The sequence below is a fragment of the Anas platyrhynchos genome, chromosome 30 (assembly GCF_047663525.1).
Source record: "Anas platyrhynchos isolate ZD024472 breed Pekin duck chromosome 30, IASCAAS_PekinDuck_T2T, whole genome shotgun sequence".
Lineage (NCBI taxonomy): Eukaryota > Metazoa > Chordata > Aves > Anseriformes > Anatidae > Anas > Anas platyrhynchos.
The window spans coordinates 2,769,261-2,788,162 of NC_092616.1; the positions used below are offsets into that span (position 1 = coordinate 2,769,261).

Genomic DNA, 18,902 nt, shown 5'->3' on the forward strand with positions numbered 1-18,902 from the left:
CAACAAAGTGGAAAATTTCAACATATCAGAAGTGAATTAATTTGAGATTGCCTCATGTTGCTATTTACTTATTTCTGTAGAGCAGGGGTGACGCCTGCATTGCCCACAGCAGAGTCCCATGCTCCCAGAGGCACCCTCAGGTAGCATCAATCAGGCCACATGAAAGAGACCTGCCAAATATCTGCCTGGAAGTGTGGAAGTACGTTGGAGTGCTTAAATAAGGAATGGAAATTGCTTTTCTCTAAGGAATTAACTCTATGGTTAATTATCACCAGCTTTCTGCTCCTTTCTGCAGGACCCCATGGACAGAACCAGCAAATGGCTAACAGCAGCTCTGTCAGTGAGTTCCTCCTCCTGCCATTTGCAGACACACGGGAGCTGCAGCTCCTGCACTTCGCACTCTTCCTGGGCATCTACCTGGCTGCCATCCTGGGCAACGGCCTCATCCTCACCGCTGTAGCCTGCGACCACCGCCTCCACACCCCCATGTTCTTCTTCCTCCTCAACCTCGCCCTCCTCGACCTGGGCTGCATCTCCACCACTCTCCCCAAAGCCATGGCCAATTCCCTCTGGGACACCAGGGCCATCTCCTATGAAGGATGTGCTGCACAGGTCTTTCTCTTTGCCTTCTTGACTGGAGCAGAGTTTTCAGTCCTTACTCTCATGGCCTATGATCGCTACATTGCCATCTGCAAGCCCCTGCACTATGGGAGCCTCCTGGGCAGCAGAGCTTGTGCCCAGATGGCAGCAGCTGCCTGGGGCAGTGGATTTCTCCATGCTGTGCTGCACACTGCCATTACATTTTCCCTGTCCCTCTGCCAAGGCAATGCTTTGGACCAGTTCTTCTGTGAAATCCCCCAGATCCTCAAGCTCTCCTGCTCAGATGCCTACCTCAGGGAAGTTGGGGCACTTATGTTTAGTGTTTCTTTTTTATTTGGTTGTTTTGTTTTCATTCTTTTCTCCTATGTGCAGATCTTCAGGGCTGTGCTGAGGATGCCCTCTGAGCAGGGACGACACAAAGCCTTTTCCACTTGTCTCCCTCACCTGGCTGTGGTCTCCCTCTTTGTCAGCACTGCCATGTTTGCCTACCTCAAGTCCCCCTCCACCTCCTCCCCATCCTTGGACCTGGTCTTGTCTCTTCTGTACTCAGTGGTGCCTCCAGTAGTGAACCCCCTCATCTACAGCAAGAGGAACCTGGAACTGAAGGATACCTTAAGGAAATTATTTACATTCTTGCTTCTTAAGCATCAGAAACGTGACCATCATCTTAACAAGACAGGCAGGATTTCTCAGAGAAATGAAAATCTTGAAAAAGATTTTTTTTTTTTTAGAGAAGATTAAGTTTATTTTTATCATCCTACCTGTTGTTCATTATAGTTTATTTGACCCAATCATACTTAAAGAACCAATCTTTCAGTGTAAATAAATAAAATAAGCCATCAGAAATTCACTGGTCTCAGCTGCCACTTTTTCCAATCTTCCCTGCAGCTGGAGGAGCAGCTCCAGCACACAGGAGGGGCTCAGGGGCCAAGAGCCCAGCTGCCACGTGGAGGAGCAGCCCCAGTGTCCCTCAGGGCTTCCCCTCACTGCCCGCTGGGCTCTGCTGCCTTTGGGTCGGGGCTGCTGCTTCCCTGGAGACACAGCTATGGCCAGAAGCAGGATGAGACCTTCTCCATGCTGCTCCCCATTCACTTCCAAGCTCTTCCTTTGTGCCCCTGCCTATGTGTTACTCCTAAGATCTCATATGCTTTGGCAACAGCCCTATTGTCTCTGCAGTGGCATCTCTATGCACCTCTTCTAATGCTGGTGTCAAGAACACACCCAAGGTGCTGCTCCCTGAACAGGCCACTTGCTTCTGGGCTTCACCATGGATCAGAGTCCCAGAGTGATCAGTGAAGGACTGAGGGCTGAACTGAGAGTATCCTTCTTGGTTGCACATGGCCCAGTAAACTGTAACTGGCCTTTGACTTTCCTGCCTGGTACTGTCCAACTGGTGCTGGGACTGATGGTAAATGGCATCCTGGAGAGCAATCTGGAGAGGAAGAATTTGTGAGATTGTGTGGGCACTGAGTGTTTCTTCATCTAATGAGTGACCATCCAATGTAGAGTATCCCAAAGAAAAAGGAGAACATGATGAGCCCATGGGCTATGGAGGGCTCTGCAGTGCCCAGAGCGGTTGTGAGGAGCCAGCAGGCAAAGGTATCCAAGAGTCAAGTGTGGTTCAGGACAGTTTCTTTGAAACCCCGCAATCTGGATTGAGTGCAGCACTTGCCTGCCCTTTGTGCCCTTATCACAGATTCATTGAATCAGTAAGGTTGGAAAAGACCTCCAAGATCATCTGGTCCAACCATTCCCCTACCGCCAGGATCATCCATTAAACCATGTCATTTTTTTGCCCTTAGAGACACCCTATGGTCCTGCCAAGCACTGTCCTGTGCTACTGAGCCATCAGGGTAGATTGAAAGGGTCTCAACAGAAGATATCCCCAGTGAGTTGGGTCTTCTGCCCAGCCTGAGCAGCACAGGCAGAGGGGAGTAGGGGTAGCAGGCACCACAGCCCCCTCGGTCTGCAGAGCAGCACCGCCAGCTGCAGCTGGGGCTCGGAGCTCCCTCTGAGTGTCTTCTAGGCCAGCTTCAGGCACGCAGCTTCTGGACTTGAGTGTGATCCTCACTGTGTGCAAGGAGCTGAGAGACTGCCAACAGGCATGGGGCTCGGACATTGCCTGCAAGGTCCCTCCTGCCCTAGCAACTCCCAGAACTGGCACGGAACTGGCTCCTGTGCCTCAGAGAGGCTGGGAGTCCAGCAGCAGTGCCATGGGCCGGAAGGATCACAACCAGCTCACTTCTACCTGGGCAGGTCCTGGGCCAAAAAGGGTCTGTTTTGTAGGTATGGTATTAAGACGTCAGTGGTGCCTCAGAGATTCCTAATGCAGTCCTAAGTCTGTGAAGTGGACTGTGAGTTGACTTCTTTCTGAAGTAGCCTACAGGCCACCTCCTGACTGCCAGCTGGGATCTGTGCCATTCATATCTGCCAGTGTACCTATCTGAAAGGCTGGCAAAAGCACCTGGATGAATGTAGTTTGTGCGATCCTCTCCTCGTAAGTATCTGGTAATCCCCATAAAGGAAGAGGTCTTGGATAAAGGGTCACATGTCAGAGGGTTCATCCTTTTCCTAAAAAATGTGGCTTCTTTCAGATTTCCACACAAAGGTGACCACTGCCTCCAAAGTGCCTGGGGGGAGCTGAAGCGTGCTTGATAGCCTGTGAAAAGTTACCCAGGAGCTGTAGGAGCCATTTTAGATCCAAAGCTGGTGGGTAGGAAGGGCACTTTTGGGGTGGTGAAGAGCTGCTAGATACGTTGTGCAGGGTGCTCCTACAGAACTTTGTGCCCTTCACCCTCCTGACTACAATGCCACTTCTGTATCAGGAATGGAGTAGCCAGCAGAGGTTAGAAAGATACTCTGAGATCATAAAAGCTATCAGAAAGTTCCCCCTACGAAGATAGCTGATATGGGGAAGTCAGGAGAAGCCTGGGCAGGAGAGGTGTGTGATCTGGGGGAGGGAAGAAGGGACCTCTTGACCAGGAGACCTTGAGCAGAAGAAACTACCAATTCTGAAGAGGTAAGAGGGTTCAGGTAATGTTGATGCTACTGCAACACTGACTCTGAAAACATTCCTGTTAGGCTCTTACCCTGTTTCTAACCCCTAACTGCTACTCCTCCCCTTGACTGTAATCCACTACTCTCCCGCTTAACCTCAAACCTTTCCTTGAAGCCAAAGCTCAAACCCATAAGCCCATAACATTAACTTCTTGCTCACCTTAATCTCTGTCCTTATCACTAGGATAGAAATGCTCTATTTAATCCTAGCCCTCAGGCAAGCCTTAAGCCCTAAGCCCTAAACCCTAAACCCTAAACCCTAAGCCCTGAGTCCTAAACCCTAACCTGGAAACTGAACTACCAATATTCCAGTTCCCAGGATCTAAAAACCTCAACTTCATTTCCTCATCTACTTAAACTGTTTGCCATATTGTCCGGAATGGCGAAGTTGCTGAGCATTCACACATCATTCAAAGATGAATGTGAGGTGGCATGTATCTGATCAGCTTGCAGGCAACAAGGAGGAGATGAGTAGAAATGCTGTGAGGAGCTCAGCTGTGTCTCAAGTTTTTCATAGGCCCACAGGAGGAACATGGTTGTGAAGGAGCTGACAGGTCAACTCATGGCTGGGATCCGTACTTTTAGGCTCTCATCTGCCCAGTGTCCCTGTCAGGCCAGTGGAAGCTGCCCGGTTGGCATGTTGATTGTGGGATCCCCTCTGCTTAAGTGTCTGGTAGGCCCCAGCCAGGAAGAAGACCTGCATATGGGCTATTTCTGTCCTTCTGCAAGACGAAAGGAACACAGCTGCAAGACGACAGGAACAAAGCTGTTCACTCACCAACCTCCCCAGTGAAATAAGAGAGGTTCAGTACCAAAAAAGTTTAAAGCTCATGTGTTGGGAAAAGGACAGTTTGATTAAAAGAAAAGGAAGGGAAAATATTATTACTATAATTAATATTAGTAATAAATATTAAGTATATAAGACGACGATGATGGTGATGATGATGATATCTACAAACCAAGTGATGCTCAGTACAATTACTCACCACCCAATGGGAGATGCCCATCCCATCCCTGAGCAGCAGTCCCCCTAACCCTGGCCAGCCTGTGTCAGGATCTCCTGTGGAGGTCCCTTGACTAAATTAAATTAACATTTATGGCAAAACCATATTTCAGAAGGATTTGAACTATTTTCTTCCCTTTCTCAAAAATAACTTCTGCTCTGTTGCCCCACATGATGATGTCATCAATGCATTGCTGCTGTTTAGGAGCTTCCCCCTGCTCCATGGCAATCTGGAAGAGTCCATGGCAAATGGTAGGGCTGTGTTTCTACCCCTGGGGCAGTCAGTTCCAGGTGGACTGGATGTCCCTGCAAGAGTGGCCTGCACACTGCAGCACCTGCTGTTCTTCAGCCTTCATCAATCCTGCAACAGAATGGTCCTGTGAGAGACCAGGGCAGGTAGACAACTGTTTAATGTTCTCTCTCTCCAAGGCAGCTATGTCAAAGCCCCACAGCTACCCTTTTGGATCTTTGAAGTACCCTCTTCTAAGGTAGTCTATGCCAAGGATTCACAGAGGTGTTTTTCCAATGCCTTCCCAATTAGACTCATTTCAGCTTCCACTGCAGTTAACTGCTCTAGGTGCCTGCCCAGATCTTCCCACATTCCCTGACACTCCTCACTCTCCTGCCTCTGGGAAGATCTCTTCATAGCATTCTTAAGTAGTTCTTTGACCTTAAACAAAAGCTGAAACATATTCAGGAGCAATAACAACAGGAACATGTTGGTTTGACTATCCCAAGGATATTCAGAACTTTGAACAGCTATTGTAACTAGCCTGGAAGAGAAAGGGGAGGTGAAGGGGAAAGGGAGAGTGAAGAAGTGGGAAAGATGTGCACCCATTGTCTGCTCCATGTCCCTATCTACCATCTCAGGGACCTGAGTATCGGGAGAAGAACCAATCTTGCTGCCAAAGGCTGATGCAAAGAAGACATTAAGTACCTCAGCCTTTTCCTCATCCCTTGTAACTCTGTTTCCCTTCACATCCAATAAAGGATGACGATTCTCCTTAATTCCCCTTTAAATAAAGTATCTAAATAAACAGATTTTATTGTCTTTGACAGTAATAGCCAGATTGAACTCCAGCTGGGCTTTGTCCCTTCTATATTCTTCCCTGCACAGCCTCATGATATTTAGGACACAGCTCCAGGCAGAATGACAGCGTGCATGAGAAAGAAACACAGAGGAGGTGGAACCTGGCAGCCTTCCATCCCCTACCCTTCTGTGACTCCGTGCTGCAATTCCATTCAGCTGGTTACTGCTGTATTATCCAAACTTTCCTGGAACTCCTGATGCTGCTATCTTTCCAGAGATAGCACAATCACACAAAGGTAGAACTGTCTGCCTGCAGACATGAAGAGCTGACAGAATAGAGCATCAGTGTGGGGGAGCCTTGAGAAACTGTAGATTTTGCCTACAGAAAACTCTTGACATTTTATAAGGAGATGAGCCTAGTCCTGCACCATCGGGACTGTAACCCCACACATCAGGGCCAAGTCTGTGCTGAGTGAACAGTGCCCCGGAGGAGGGGGGCCTGGGAACTCTGAGGGATACCACACGAGCAGTGGTGTCTGCTCACCAGGAACCAGGCCAGATCCTACAGAGCTTCCTTAGGAGCATGGCCACAAAGAAAATCTGAATTATACTCAGCTAGGATCCTGGTGTGACACCATATAGACAAGGATCTACAGCCAGCAGTGAAATAGATGCAGGTTTGTGAGTCCTTTGGGCAGCCTGTTGTGGAGGGGATTAAGGGCTGTGGCAAGGCTGAAAGTCCCAACAGGACCAAGTTCTTTGTGTCCAAAGCTATAGCTGTTGTCTCTGCCACTAAGGCCTATGAGGAGACAGCTTATTGTCACAGCACCGGGGACTCACTGGCTCCTCAACACCAAACACGAGCCAGGCAGGAGTCAAACTATTCTCCTCCACTTGGCAATGCACATCCCCATCTCCTACTGCCCCAGAAAGAGCCCTGAGCAATGTGTGAAGGGAAAGGATCACCCTTCTAGGGTCTAGGGGTCAAGGCCTGGCCCTTGTGCTTGATGAAACATCTAGTTTCCCTATACATTAATGTCAAATTTACACTGCCACTCTCTCCTTGTCTCCAGTGGTCTGCTCTAAGGAGCTCCAAGGCAGGTTACATCAGTGCTGGCCCTTGAGGGGACACTCCAGGAAAGTTACATTGCACTTGGACTTCTGGAGAGATTTCTTCAATTTGCTCTCAATGCCTGAGGTTTGTGGGCTCATCACCATCTGAAAAGAGGACTGAACTTCAATTTCCCCCACGTTCCTGCCTCTCTCCTACTGCACAGCAGAAAGGACTCCTCTGAAGCCCACAGCAGACCCTGCCCCTGTGTTACTCTCAGCCAGCACCAGACAAAGCTCAAGCAGGTGAGCTGAAGAAAGGTTCTGCAAAGAGATGCTCAGGCTGGGTGTGCTCTAAGACTTGCAATAGGTTTTGCTCAGAGAAGTCTGGTCTGACTTTGTTCTGCATTCTCCTCTTTAACATGAAATGATGTCAATTGTCAGAAAATGCCCATCAGCAGCTCTGTGATGGAATTCCTTCTGCTGGCATTCACAGAAACATGGGAGCTGCAGCTCCTGCACTTCACGCTCTTCCTGGGCATCTACCTGGCTGCCCTCCTGGGCAACGGCCTCATCCTCACCGCTGTAACCTGCGACCACCGCCTCCACACCCCCATGTACTTCTTCCTCCTCAACCTCGCCCTCCTCAGCCTGGGCTGCATCTCCACCACTCTGCCCAAAGCCATGGCCAATTCCCTCTGGGACACCAGGGCCATCTCCTATCAAGGGTGTGCTGCACAGGTGTTTTTCTTTCTATTCTTCATGTCTTCAGAAATTTCTGTTCTTACTATCATGGCCTACGACAGCTCTGTTGTCATCTGCAAGTGCCTGCACTATGAACCCAGAAGTCTGCCCCAAGGAAGGAGATTTAGTGGAGGCTAGGAGTATGGGAGGATACTGGCAAGCGCCTAGAGCAGTGGGCACATCCACTGCTTTGGAACTTCACCCCTGAGCAAGTGCAGAATCCTAAAAAAAAATGGTGAAATGCATGAAAAAGGGTTGTGAAAAGACACAAATCGATGCAACATCCTGGGGCTATTCCTATGTATAGAAGACACAGTCAATGTTACTCCAAGTCCAGTGACAGGCCCTCCCACAACTCCACCCTATGTGATGATTCCTGCAGCCACTCCAACTCCTCTGAAAGGCCCCGCAGCCACAGCAACTCCTGCGATGGGCCCTGCAGGCACTTCAGCCCCTCTGATGGACCCCATGGCTGGGCCAGAGAACCAACCTGTGTCACTATTGGTTACACCTTTCTGCAAGAGAAAACTATGGATGCAAAAAATCATTTTTCTTTTTTCCTTAGAAAGGAAAGAAAAGGGGCAAGAATTTGCAGGCAAGAATGCAGGAAGAAGACAAGGAATGCTTCAACAAAGTTAGGCCATCAAGGAAGAAGGAGGGCAAAGAGGAAGAGATCAGAAAAGCATCAGTAACCACAAGACCCCTATCCCAGGGGGAGCTATGGGATTTGTGAAAAAAATTCAGTCATCATTTAGGTGAGCACATTGTCACTTGGCTGCTCCAGTGCTGGGAGAACAGGGCTAATAGCCTGGAATTAGAGGGCAGAGAAGCCAAGCAGCTGGGATCCCCCTCTAGGGAAGGGGTGATTGACAAAGCAATTGGCCCTACCATTTTCCATGGACTGACCCAGACTGCCCTGCAATGGGGGAAGCTCCTGAACACCTGCAGTACCTTGGTGACATCATCATGTGGGGCAACAGAGCAGAAGTATTTGAGAAAGGGAAGGAAAGAATCCAAATCCTTCTGAAAGCTGGTTTTACCCTAAAACAAATGTCAAAGGACCACAACACTTGATCCCCATGCAAGCTGGCCAGGGTCAAGGGGACCACAGCTCAGAGATGGGATGATGGGCATCAGTCATTAGGTGGTGAGCAATTGCATTGTGCATCACTTGCTTTGTATACCTAAGTATTAATGTTGTTATTGTTGCTGTTATTATTATTATTAATCTCTTCCTTTTCTGTCCTTTTAAACTGTCTTCATCTCAACCCATGAGCTTTACAGGTGTGGAGCTGCAGGAACAGTGAGCTAACAGCTGTGTGGTGCTGAGCTGCCGGCTGGGTTAAACCACAACATATTGACAACTGCACATCAATAGCAAAAATCACACTTCTAAAATCAGTCTCTCCCATGTTCAGAGAGGAGCAGTCGCTGATGACTTCAGTCTGCTTCAAACACCACACCCCAGGAGAGACCGTGATGACTTCAGGAGCTGTCAGCCCTGAGGCCCTGGGGACACCTCGAGGGAGCCCAATGGCACAGAGCAAGTGATGCCATGGTCGGGTGCTGTGCTGCTGAGCTGGGCCGGGCTCCTGGGCCCAAGGGGAGCTCCTGGCAAGTGGGCAGCGCTGCAGAGAGACAGCTCTGCCCAGGAGCAACTCCTCTGCACAGCGCAGCAGGGCTGGGGGCACTGCCTGCAGAGACACAGTGCTTAAAGGCAGGCAGAAGTGGCAGCATGCCCAGAGCTCCCTGCGGGAGAAGACTTCCCAGCCCTGCACCCGGTAAGTGTCTGGCTGGAGGGCAATGCAGCCGCAGTTTCTGGAGGCAGGAGAAGCCGGGGGTGCAGGCAGGGGTGTCCAGGGCTGTGGTGCAGAGCAGGGTCCCTGCTGTGCCCCAGGGGCTGTGTGCCGGGGCAGGGCCTCTGCCGCCTGCCAGGCTCAGCACTCAGCCTTCCCGGGGAGCTGCCCAGGGCGCTGCGGGGAGAAGCTGCGGGTGGAAGGAGCCCCCTTGGCATGCTGCTGCTGGTGGGAGGCTGCTGACTGGGGCAGCCTGCTCACAGCTCCACAGCACAACCAGCGTGTATCTAAAGGTTCTTTGAGAGAGCCGGGATAAAGTAGGGGATTTCAGCTTCAGTCACAGCTTTTCTGAGCCTCCTGAACTTCCAATCTTCTCTACTTGCCTCAGTTGTAATAGAAATATTTGCTGTTAATTCCAGGAAGCGCCTAAGACTCCATGATGGCTGAGAGGTTACAAGGATCTTTTCCTTCCCCTCAGCCCATAGAAAGCTCCACCACCACATGTGCAGTGTCAGCAGGGTCTGTGTGACCTGGGCTCTAGGACATGTCCCCAGCGAGCTGCCCCTGAGCAGAGCCCTGCTGCCAGGAGGTGTCTGCAGGGCAGAGCTGAGCACCCAGCGGGTGGGATGGGGGCTGTGAGCTGCAGGCAAGAGGTGTGGGGACAGAGACCCAGCTGCAGGCAGGGACAGCTGCAGGCAGCAGAGCAATGGGCAGGGAATGGCAGGACAGTGCTAACGGAGTAGTCTGGCACCTTTCTGTCTGCCCTCTAGGCCACAGGATTAAGGACATGACTCATAACCTCAGTAGCAGGACCTCACTCACAGCAGGCCCTTCTGAGTTCCTGTTGGTCCCTCGCCTTGCCTCCCCTGGCAGAAGCCCTGTGATATTCCTCTCTCTTCTTGGAGCTGCAGCTGCTGTTCTTGCTTTATGGCTCCCTGCAGATCTGGCTTTCAGCTGCAACTCAAGCACTGACCCTCTGGGTCCCACCACGCAGATGTGTCCATAGGAGGAAGGTGCCCAGAGTTCCCCTTCTAACCTGTGGGGCTCTGGGCATCTTCGTCCATGGGGCACAGACAAAGCTGTATCTCCTTCCAGGGACTTTCTGAGGCCACAATCATTGAGCAGCTCAATGTGGGTAACTCGACTGAGCCCTAGAGGAGTCTGGCTGAGACCAGGGTAGATGGACAGACAGGCTATCCTCACTGCACTAAGGACAGTCACTTTGCCTTCCGGGACTCACAAAAGCTCACCTGGTATACCTTACAGCTGCCACGGTTTCCTACCCTCTAAAAATGCTCCTGAGTGTGATGCATATAGAACAAAGTAAATCACAAGTACATCAGTAAAGAGTGTTGAGAGTGGTAATGCTGTGAAGTCCAATACATCAGAGGTAGATTTAATCAGAGATCACTCCTGGTTTCTTTTTGTGCAGAGCTGTAGGACAGGTCTGAATCCTCCAGCACACACAGTAGAGACCGCTGCTCCCAGGGCCACATTCCTCCAGCACCAACCAGACCTCAGGCAAGGGAGCAAAAGAAACGCCTCAGAAAGGGGAAAGTCACTGTAGGGGTGTTTGGACGGGAACAGCATTAGGTTTTATCTCTTAATAATCACTGTCTTTTCTTCCTTGGGTAGTCCCCCTGGTCCAGGAAGATCAGATGTCCAACAGCAGCTCCATCACCGAGTTCCTCCTCCTGCCATTTGCAGACACACGGGAGCTGCAGATCCTGCACTTCGTGCTCTTCCTGGGCATCTACCTGGCTGCCCTCCTGGGCAACGGCCTCATCCTCACCGCCGTAGCCTGCGACCACCGCCTGCACGCCCCCATGTACTTCTTCCTCCTCAACCTCTCCGTGATTGACCTGGGCTCCATTTCTACCACTGTCCCCAAAGCCATGGCCAATTCCCTCTGGGATACCAGGGCCATTTCCTATGCAGGGTGTGCTACTCAGGTCTTCTTTTTTGTTTTCTTGATTGGAGCAGAGTATTTCCTTCTCACCATCATGGCCTATGACCGCTACGTTGCCATCTGCAAGCCCCTGCACTATGGGACCCTCCTGGGCAACAGAGCTTGTGCCCAGATGGCAGCAGCTGCCTGGGGCAGTGGGGTTCTCTATGCTCTGCTGCACACTGCCAATACATTTTCCCTGCCCCTCTGCCAAGGCAATGCTGTGAAACAGTTCTTCTGTGAAATCCCCCAGATCCTCAAGCTCTCCTGCTCACACTCCTACCTCAGGGAAATTGGGCTTCTCACAGTTAGTTGTTTTCTGTTCTGGGGGTGTTTTGCTTTCATTCTTTTCTCCTATGTACAGATTTTCATGGCTGTGCTGAGGATGCCCTCTGAGCAGGGACGGCACAAACTCTTCTCCACATGCCTCCCTCACCTGGCTGTGGTCTTTCTGTTTCTCAGCACTGGCATGTTTGCCTATCTGAAGCCCCCTTCCATCTCCTCCCCATCCCTGAACCTGGTGATGTCTTTCCTGTACTCGGTGATGCCCCCAGCAATGAACCCCCTCATCTACAGCATGAGGAACCAGGAGCTCAAGAATGTCATTAGGAAAGTGATGTCATGGATGTTTTTCAGGATATGCTGAGGAAACTCATTGTGCCTTTCCGCAGCTATAAACTGCTTCTTTCCTTCTTCAGATGAATTACAGTTTATGTAAAGACATGGAAAGCCTTTCTTAACTTCTGGAGGGATTTGTTTGGTTTTGTTTTTCTATTTCCCTGTGTGATAATGTTTTCCTCAAAGAAATGCTGTTTTTCATCCTGTTGTACTCAATTACCAACATATAAGAGACTCATGAAAAGGACCCTAAAGGTCATGTAATTTCAGCCCCTCTCTTCTGGGCAGGGTTGCCAAGCACTAAAGTAGGCTGCATGGAGCCGCATCCAGCCTGATGCATATCTTGTGTGACCCTGAGGCTTTGCATAAATAAGGAGCCAGAGTCTTTGTGTATTTAAACAAAATAAATGAAACCAAAACAACTTCTTTGTCTGAGACCCACTCTCAGCTGATCAGGAAGTAATGGGAATAGCAAACACCCTTCTGGCTGCAGCAGCTCGGGTCAGGCTGCCCTGGCCCTGGGGCAGTGGGAGATGCTTGAGGACCTCCAGGGATGGCACGGAGGGGCTGCAGGCCTCTGAGGATCTTCTGCAGAAGAGAGCAGGGGGCACAGCAGGGGACACTGACCTCTGTATGCTTGTGCCATGGATGTCCGCATCTGTGGGGCTGAGCCCTCTGTGCCCCCAGGAGCTGCTGTGGCCTTCAGAGGGGCTGCGGCTGTGGTGGCAATGCCAGAGCCGTGCAGCAACTTACAGTGGGCACTGCCATGGGGCTAGTGCCACTGGGCTGGGCAAAAGGCAGGGAGGTGAGCAGAGGGCAGGGAGGTGGGCAGGGGGCAGGGAGGTCAAGAACTGGCACTCAGGACCCTTGTCAGGGGAATGGCCAGCCATGCCGGTCTTGGTCCTGGCCCATAGCCCTGCAGACCTGGAGCTGGGCTGTCTGCAGATGCCCCCATGGGACGTGGCTGGGTCAGGGCAGAGCCGTGGGCTGGAGGAGGCTGCAAAGGAAGGAGGGCCATGGCAGGAGGGGACCCTGAGGATGCCTTTGGGATTGTAATGCGGGGAGCTCGACCAAGCCCTGAATGTGCACTGCCACTGAATGTGGCTGTAGCAGAGGGGACCCCCAGCCAGCCTCTCGATGGGGCTCTGCCAGCCCCTCGCCCTCCCCTCTGCAGTGACGTCATTGCTGCCCAGGGGGCTCTCTGATGCGCGGGATGATGTCACAGTGCCTGCCGGCCAGCCCTTCTGAGGGCCAATCAGGCTGCTGCAGTGGCAGTGACCTCACTCCAGCCCCCTCCCCACGGCCTGCCTCTCCCCTTCCCTCTCCCCTGTCTGGACCCCGGGGACAAAAGTCGGTGTTATGCAGCAGCTTTGCAGTGCTGGCCTCCGTGGTGGTTTTGCCAGGGAGGACTTCTGCCCATGTGCCAAAAGGACCTACTACCACCAAGATGCATTTGGTGCTTTGAGCTGTCACTGGCAGAGGTCTTGCAAAGTCTTTCTGCAGTTGTGCCCAGGGACCTTCACTCCATTGTCCTGGGTTGGGGCTTTCACTTCAGCTGAACCTGTGTTGGTTGTGTTCATATTAATGCCTTCTAATTTCCCTAGTTGGAAGGGAACATATTCCCAGACTGGAGCAAGATGCTGGGATCTGCCACAGCCACTCAGTCACCTGCTCTAGAATCTTTCAGTCTGAGTTTGTCACACATGACCCAGCATGAGTTTCTCAGGGTCCCAACAGTCATTTTAATTGCGGGTGTTGTGGTTTGACCCGTCTAGCAGCTAAGCTCCACAGAACCATTCACTCACTCACCCCCCGCTGTCTCTGGGATGGGGGAGAGAAGCAGAAAGAAATGAAAGCATGTGGGTTGAGATAAAGACAGTTTATTAGGACAGAAAATGGACTTATTCTAACAGATCCAAACCCTTCTTGTGCTGGGAGCTGGAATCCTGGAAACAGCACACCAAGCTGGGCCTCACCTGGGCAGAGCAGAGCGGGGACCATCACTTCCCTTGACCTGCTGGCCACTCATCTGTTGATGCAGCCCGGGATGCAGTTGGCCTTCTGGGCTGCAAGAGCTCACTGCTAGCTCATGTTGGGCCTTGCATACACCCGAACCCCCAAGTCCCTCTCTGCAGGCCTGCTCTCAGAATCACAGAATCACAGAATCACAGAATTTCTAGGTTGGAAGAGACCTCAAGATCATCGAGTCCAACCTCTAACCTAACACTAACAGTCCCCACTAAACCATATCCCTAAGCTCTACATCTAAACGTCTTTTGAAGACTTCCAGGGATGGTGACTCCACCACCTCCCTGGGCAGCCCGTTCCAGTGCCTCACAACCCTTTCAGTAAAGAAATTCTTCCTAACATCTAACCTAAAACTCCCCTGGCGTAACTTTAGCCCATTCCCCCTCGTCCTGTCACCAGGCACATGGGAGAACAGGCCAACCCCCACCTCACTACAGCCTCCTTTAATGTACTTATACAGAGCAATAAGGTCACCCCTGAGCCTCCTCTTCTCTAGGCTGAACAAGCCCAGCTCCTTCAGCCGCTCCTCGTAGGACTTGTTCTCCAGGCCCCTCACCAGCTTCGTCGCCCTTCTTTGGACCCGCTCAAGCACCTCGATGTCCTTCTTGTAGCGAGGGGCCCAAAACTGAACACAGTACTCGAGGTGCGGCCTCACCAGAGCCGAGTACAGGGGGACGATCACCTCCCTAGCCCTGCTGGTCACAGTGTTTCTGATACAAGCCAGGATGCCGTTGGCCTTCTTGGCCACCTGAGCACACTGCTGGCTCATATTCAGCCAACTGTCCACCATCACTCCCAGGTCCTTCTCTGCCTGGCAGCTCTCCAACCACTCATCTCCCAGCCTGTAGTTCTGCTTGGGGTTATTGCGCCCCAGGTGCAGGACCCGGCACTTGGCCTTGTTGAACTTCATACAGTTGACCTCAGCCCATCGGTGCAGCCTATCCAGATCCTCCTGCAGAGCCTTCCTACCCTCGAGCAGATCGACACACGCACCTAGCTTGGTGTCATCTGCAAACTTACTGAGGGTGCACTCAATGCCCTCATCCAGATCATTGATGAAGATGTTAAAGAGGACCGGCCCCAGCACCGAGCCCTGGGGGACGCCACTAGTGACTGGCCTCCAACTGGACTTGGCTCCATTCACCACAACTCTTTGGGCCCGGCTATCCAGCCAGTTTCTAACCCAACGAAGCGTGCGCCAGTCCAAGCCAAGAGCAGCCAGTTTCTTGAGGAGAATGCTGTGGGAGACGGTGTCAAAAGCTTTGCTGAAGTCAAGGTAGACCACATCCACAGCCTTTCCCTCATCCACCCAGCGCGTCACTTTGTCGTAGAAGGAGATCAGGTTCGTCAAGCAGGACCTGCCTTCCATAAACCCATGCTGGCTGGGCCTGATCGCCTGCTTGCCCTTCAAGTGCCGCATGATGACTCCCAAGAGGATCTGCTCCATGAGCTTCCCTGGTACTGAGGTCAAACTGACCGGCCTGTAGTTCCCCGGGTCTGCCCTCCGGCCCTTCTTGTAGATGGGCGTCACATTTGCTAGTCGCCAGTCAGCTGGGACCTCCCCCGATAGCCAGGACTGCTGATAAATGATGGATAGGGGCTTGGCCAGCTCCTCTGCCAGTTCTCTCAGTACCCTTGGGTGGATCCCATCTGGCCCCATCGATTTGTGCACATCCAAGTGCCGTAGCAGGTCACCAACCAGTTCTTCGTGGATGGTGAGGGCCACATCCTGCTCCCCGTCCCCTTCCACCAGTTCTGGGTACTGGGTATCCAGAGAGCAACCGGTTTTGCCGCTAAAGACTGAGGCAAAGAAGGCATTAAGCACCTCCGCCTTTTCCTCATCTCTTGTAACTAAGTTTCCCCCCGCATCCAGTAAAGGATGGAGATTCTCCCTAGTCCTCCTTTTTGTGTTGATATATTTATAAAAGCGTTTTTTGTTATCTTTAACAGCAGTAGCCAGATTGAGCTCCAGATGAGCTTTGGCCTTCCTAATCTTGTCCCTGCACAGCCTCGCTACATCCTTATAGTCCTCCTTAGTGGCCTGCCCAATTTTCCAAAGATTATAAACCCTCTTTTTCCTCCTAAGCTCAAGCCACAATTCTCTGTTGAGCTCAGTGAGTTCTTCTCCTAGTCTGTACTCACATCCAGGATTTCCCGGGCCCAGTTGCAGCACCTTGTTCTTGGACTCGTTGAACCTCATTAAGTTCATGCGGGCCTACTTCTCAAGCCTGTCCAGGTCCCTTTGGATGGCGTCTCTTCCTGCTATTGTATCAACCACACCACTCAGCTTAGTGTCATCAGCAAACTTGCTGAGGGTGCACTCAATCCCACTGTCTATGTTATTGATAAAGGTATTAAACAATATCAGTCCCAGGACAGACCCCTAAGGGATAACACTCATCACCAGCCTCTACTTGGACATACAGCCTTCGAGCACTACTCTCCCAGTGCGACCTTCAAGCCAACACCTTATCCACTGAATGGTCCAGCCATCAAATCCATACCTCTCCGACTTGGAGATCAGGATGTCATGTAGAACTGTTTTAAGAGCCTTAAAGAGGTCCAGGTAGATGACATTGGTCAGTCTTCCCTTGTCAACTGATACTGTCACTCCATTGTAGGCCACCAGATTGCTCAGGCACCATTTGCCCTTGGTGAAGCCATGCTGGCTGTCCCAGATCACCTCCTTGTCCTGCATGTGCCTTAACATTGCCTCCAAGAGGACCCATTGCATGATCTTGCCAGGCACAGAGGTGAGGCTTACCCTTCTGTAGTTCCCCCAGTCTTCCTTTCTAGCCTAATTAAGAGTGATGTTTCCCTCTTTCCTTTTCCCAGTCACCAGGGACTTTGCCTTACTGCCACGACTTTTCAAATATGATGGAGAGTGGCTTGGCAACTACATCAGCCAATTCCCTCAGGACCCTCAGATGCATGTCAGCAGGCCCTGTAGATTTGTACTTGTTTAGTTACATCAGGTGGTCTCAAACCTCCTCTTCACTTACAGTGTGTGCAACTTTGCTCCCCCAGCCTCCATCTAGAGCTTAAGAGAACAAAAGACTTTGAAAGCCTGACTGGCAGTGAAGACTGAGGCAAAGAAATTGTTGAGTACCTTAGCCTTCTCCATGTTTGTTATTAGCAGTTCACCATTCTCATCCATCAGAGGAGATACTCTCTCCTTGTCCTTTCTTTCCAGAGCAAAGTACCTATAGAAGCCCTTCTTGTTATTCTTTGCATCCCTCACCAAGCTCGGTTCCATCCGTGCTTTGGCTTTCCTTATGCCATCCCTGCACATCTGGACTGCATCCCTGTACTCTTCCCAGGCACTGGAATAGGCTGTCCAGGGAAATGGTTGAGTCACCATCCCTGGATGTATTTAAAAGATGTTTAGATGTAGAGCTTAGTGATATGGTTTAGTGGAAGATTTGTTAGTGTTAGGTCAGAGGTTGGACTCGATGATCTTGAGGTCTCTTCGAACCTAGAAATTCTGCGATTCTGTGATTCTGTGAAGTGAGAGAAATCCCCAAGTGTGCAGGAACAGAAAAACCATACTTACCTATAAAAATGAAAACAAGCAAAACACAGGTCTGACATCAGATATGCTGGGAGTCATTTATGGAAAGAGGCAATAATTTTATAACTATTGAAAAAACTCCAGGAAATCACTTTCTTCACAGAATTCAAGAGCTCCTCGTTCCTCAAGCTGTAGATGAGGGGGTTCAGCACTGGAGGTACCACCGAGTACAGAACAGCCACCACCAGGTCCAGGGATGGGAAGGAGATGGAGGGGGGCTTCAGGTAAGAAAAAGCTCCAGTGCTGACAAACAGGCAGACCACGGCCAGGTGAGGAAGGCATGTGGAAAAGGCTTTGTGCTGTCCCTGCTCAGAGGGCATCCTCAGCACGGCCCTGATGATCTGTACATAGGAGAGCACAATGAACACAAAACATCCAGAAGCAAAGCATGCACTAACCATGACAAGCCCAGCTTCCCTGAGGTAGGAGTGTGAGCAGGAGAGCTTGAGGATCTGGGGAATTTCACAGAAGAACTGGTCCACGGCATTGCCTTGGCAGAGGGGCAGGGAAAATGTGTTACCAGTTTGCAGCAGAGCATTGAGAATCCCACTGCCCCAGGCAGCTGCTGCCATCTGGGCACAAGCTCTGCTGCCCAGGAGGCTCCCGTAGTGCAGGGGCTTGCAGATGGCAACATAGCGGTCATAGGCCATGACAGTAAGAAGAGAATATTCTGCTGAAAACAAGAAGACAAACAGGAAGACCTGTGCAGCACATCCTGCATAGGAGATGGCCCTGGTGTCCCAGAGGGAATTGGCCATGGCTTTGGGGACAGTGGTGGAGATGCAGCCCAGGTCGAGGAGGGCAAAGTTGAGGAGGAAGAAGTACATGGGAGTGTGGAGGCGTTGGTTGCAGGCTATGGCTGTAAGGACGAGGCCGTTGCCCAGGAGGGCAGCCAGGTAGATGCCCAGGAAGAGCACGAAGTGCAGGAGCTGCAGCTCCCGTGTGTCTGTGAATGCCAGGAGGAACTCGGTGATGGAGCTACTGTTGGACATTTGATTCCCCTGGGAATGGGGACCTGTTGAAGAAGGAAAATGCAGTGACAGTTTTGGACAGACGTCTTTGAGTGAAACCTACTCAGTTTGTTGCAGAAACCTCTGAAACTTAGTGATACACTGTCTGCATTCCTTGTCACATCAGACGCACATTCATTAAAAGAGGGTGTTGTGGTTTAACCCTGCTGGCCACACAGCCATTTGCTCACCCTCCCCCTTCCCTCTCTGGGATGGGGTAGAGAATTAGAAAGAAATGAAAGCCTGTGAGTTGAGATAAAGGCAGTTTATTAGGACAGAAAAGAAAAGAAAATAATAATTATAGTGATTCTAGTACTACTACTGTTCATGTTTAGAAAACAAGTGATGCACAATGCAATTACTCACCACCTGCTGACTGATGCCCAGCCTATCCCCCAGCAGCCAGTCCCCCCACCCAGCCAGCTCCCCTATATTAATTGTTCAGCA

The 18,902-nt window shown here is 51.1% G+C and overlaps 3 protein-coding genes across 3 annotated transcripts; 2 read left to right on the top strand and 1 right to left on the bottom strand.

Moving 5' to 3' along the window:
* The first annotated feature begins 318 nt into the window (after window positions 1–318).
* LOC119714672 (olfactory receptor 14J1-like) lies at window positions 319–2,378 on the top strand. The gene is made up of 3 exons (XM_038171650.2): window positions 319–1,279; window positions 1,845–2,049; window positions 2,297–2,378. The coding sequence occupies exons 1-3, from the start codon at window positions 319–321 to the stop codon at window positions 2,376–2,378; spliced, it is 1,248 nt and encodes a 415-aa protein (XP_038027578.2).
* An 8,560-nt stretch (window positions 2,379–10,938) lies between these two features.
* Window positions 10,939–12,163, top strand: LOC139999953 (olfactory receptor 14C36-like). The gene has a single exon (XM_072029623.1). The coding sequence runs from the start codon at window positions 10,939–10,941 to the stop codon at window positions 11,872–11,874; it is 936 nt and encodes a 311-aa protein (XP_071885724.1). The 3' UTR covers window positions 11,875–12,163.
* A 5,317-nt stretch (window positions 12,164–17,480) lies between these two features.
* LOC139999937 (olfactory receptor 14C36-like) lies at window positions 17,481–18,527 on the bottom strand. The gene has a single exon (XM_072029605.1). It carries the CDS (start codon window positions 18,435–18,437, stop codon window positions 17,481–17,483), a length of 957 nt encoding a protein of 318 aa, XP_071885706.1. The 5' UTR covers window positions 18,438–18,527.
* Window positions 18,528–18,902: the final 375 nt, after the last annotated feature.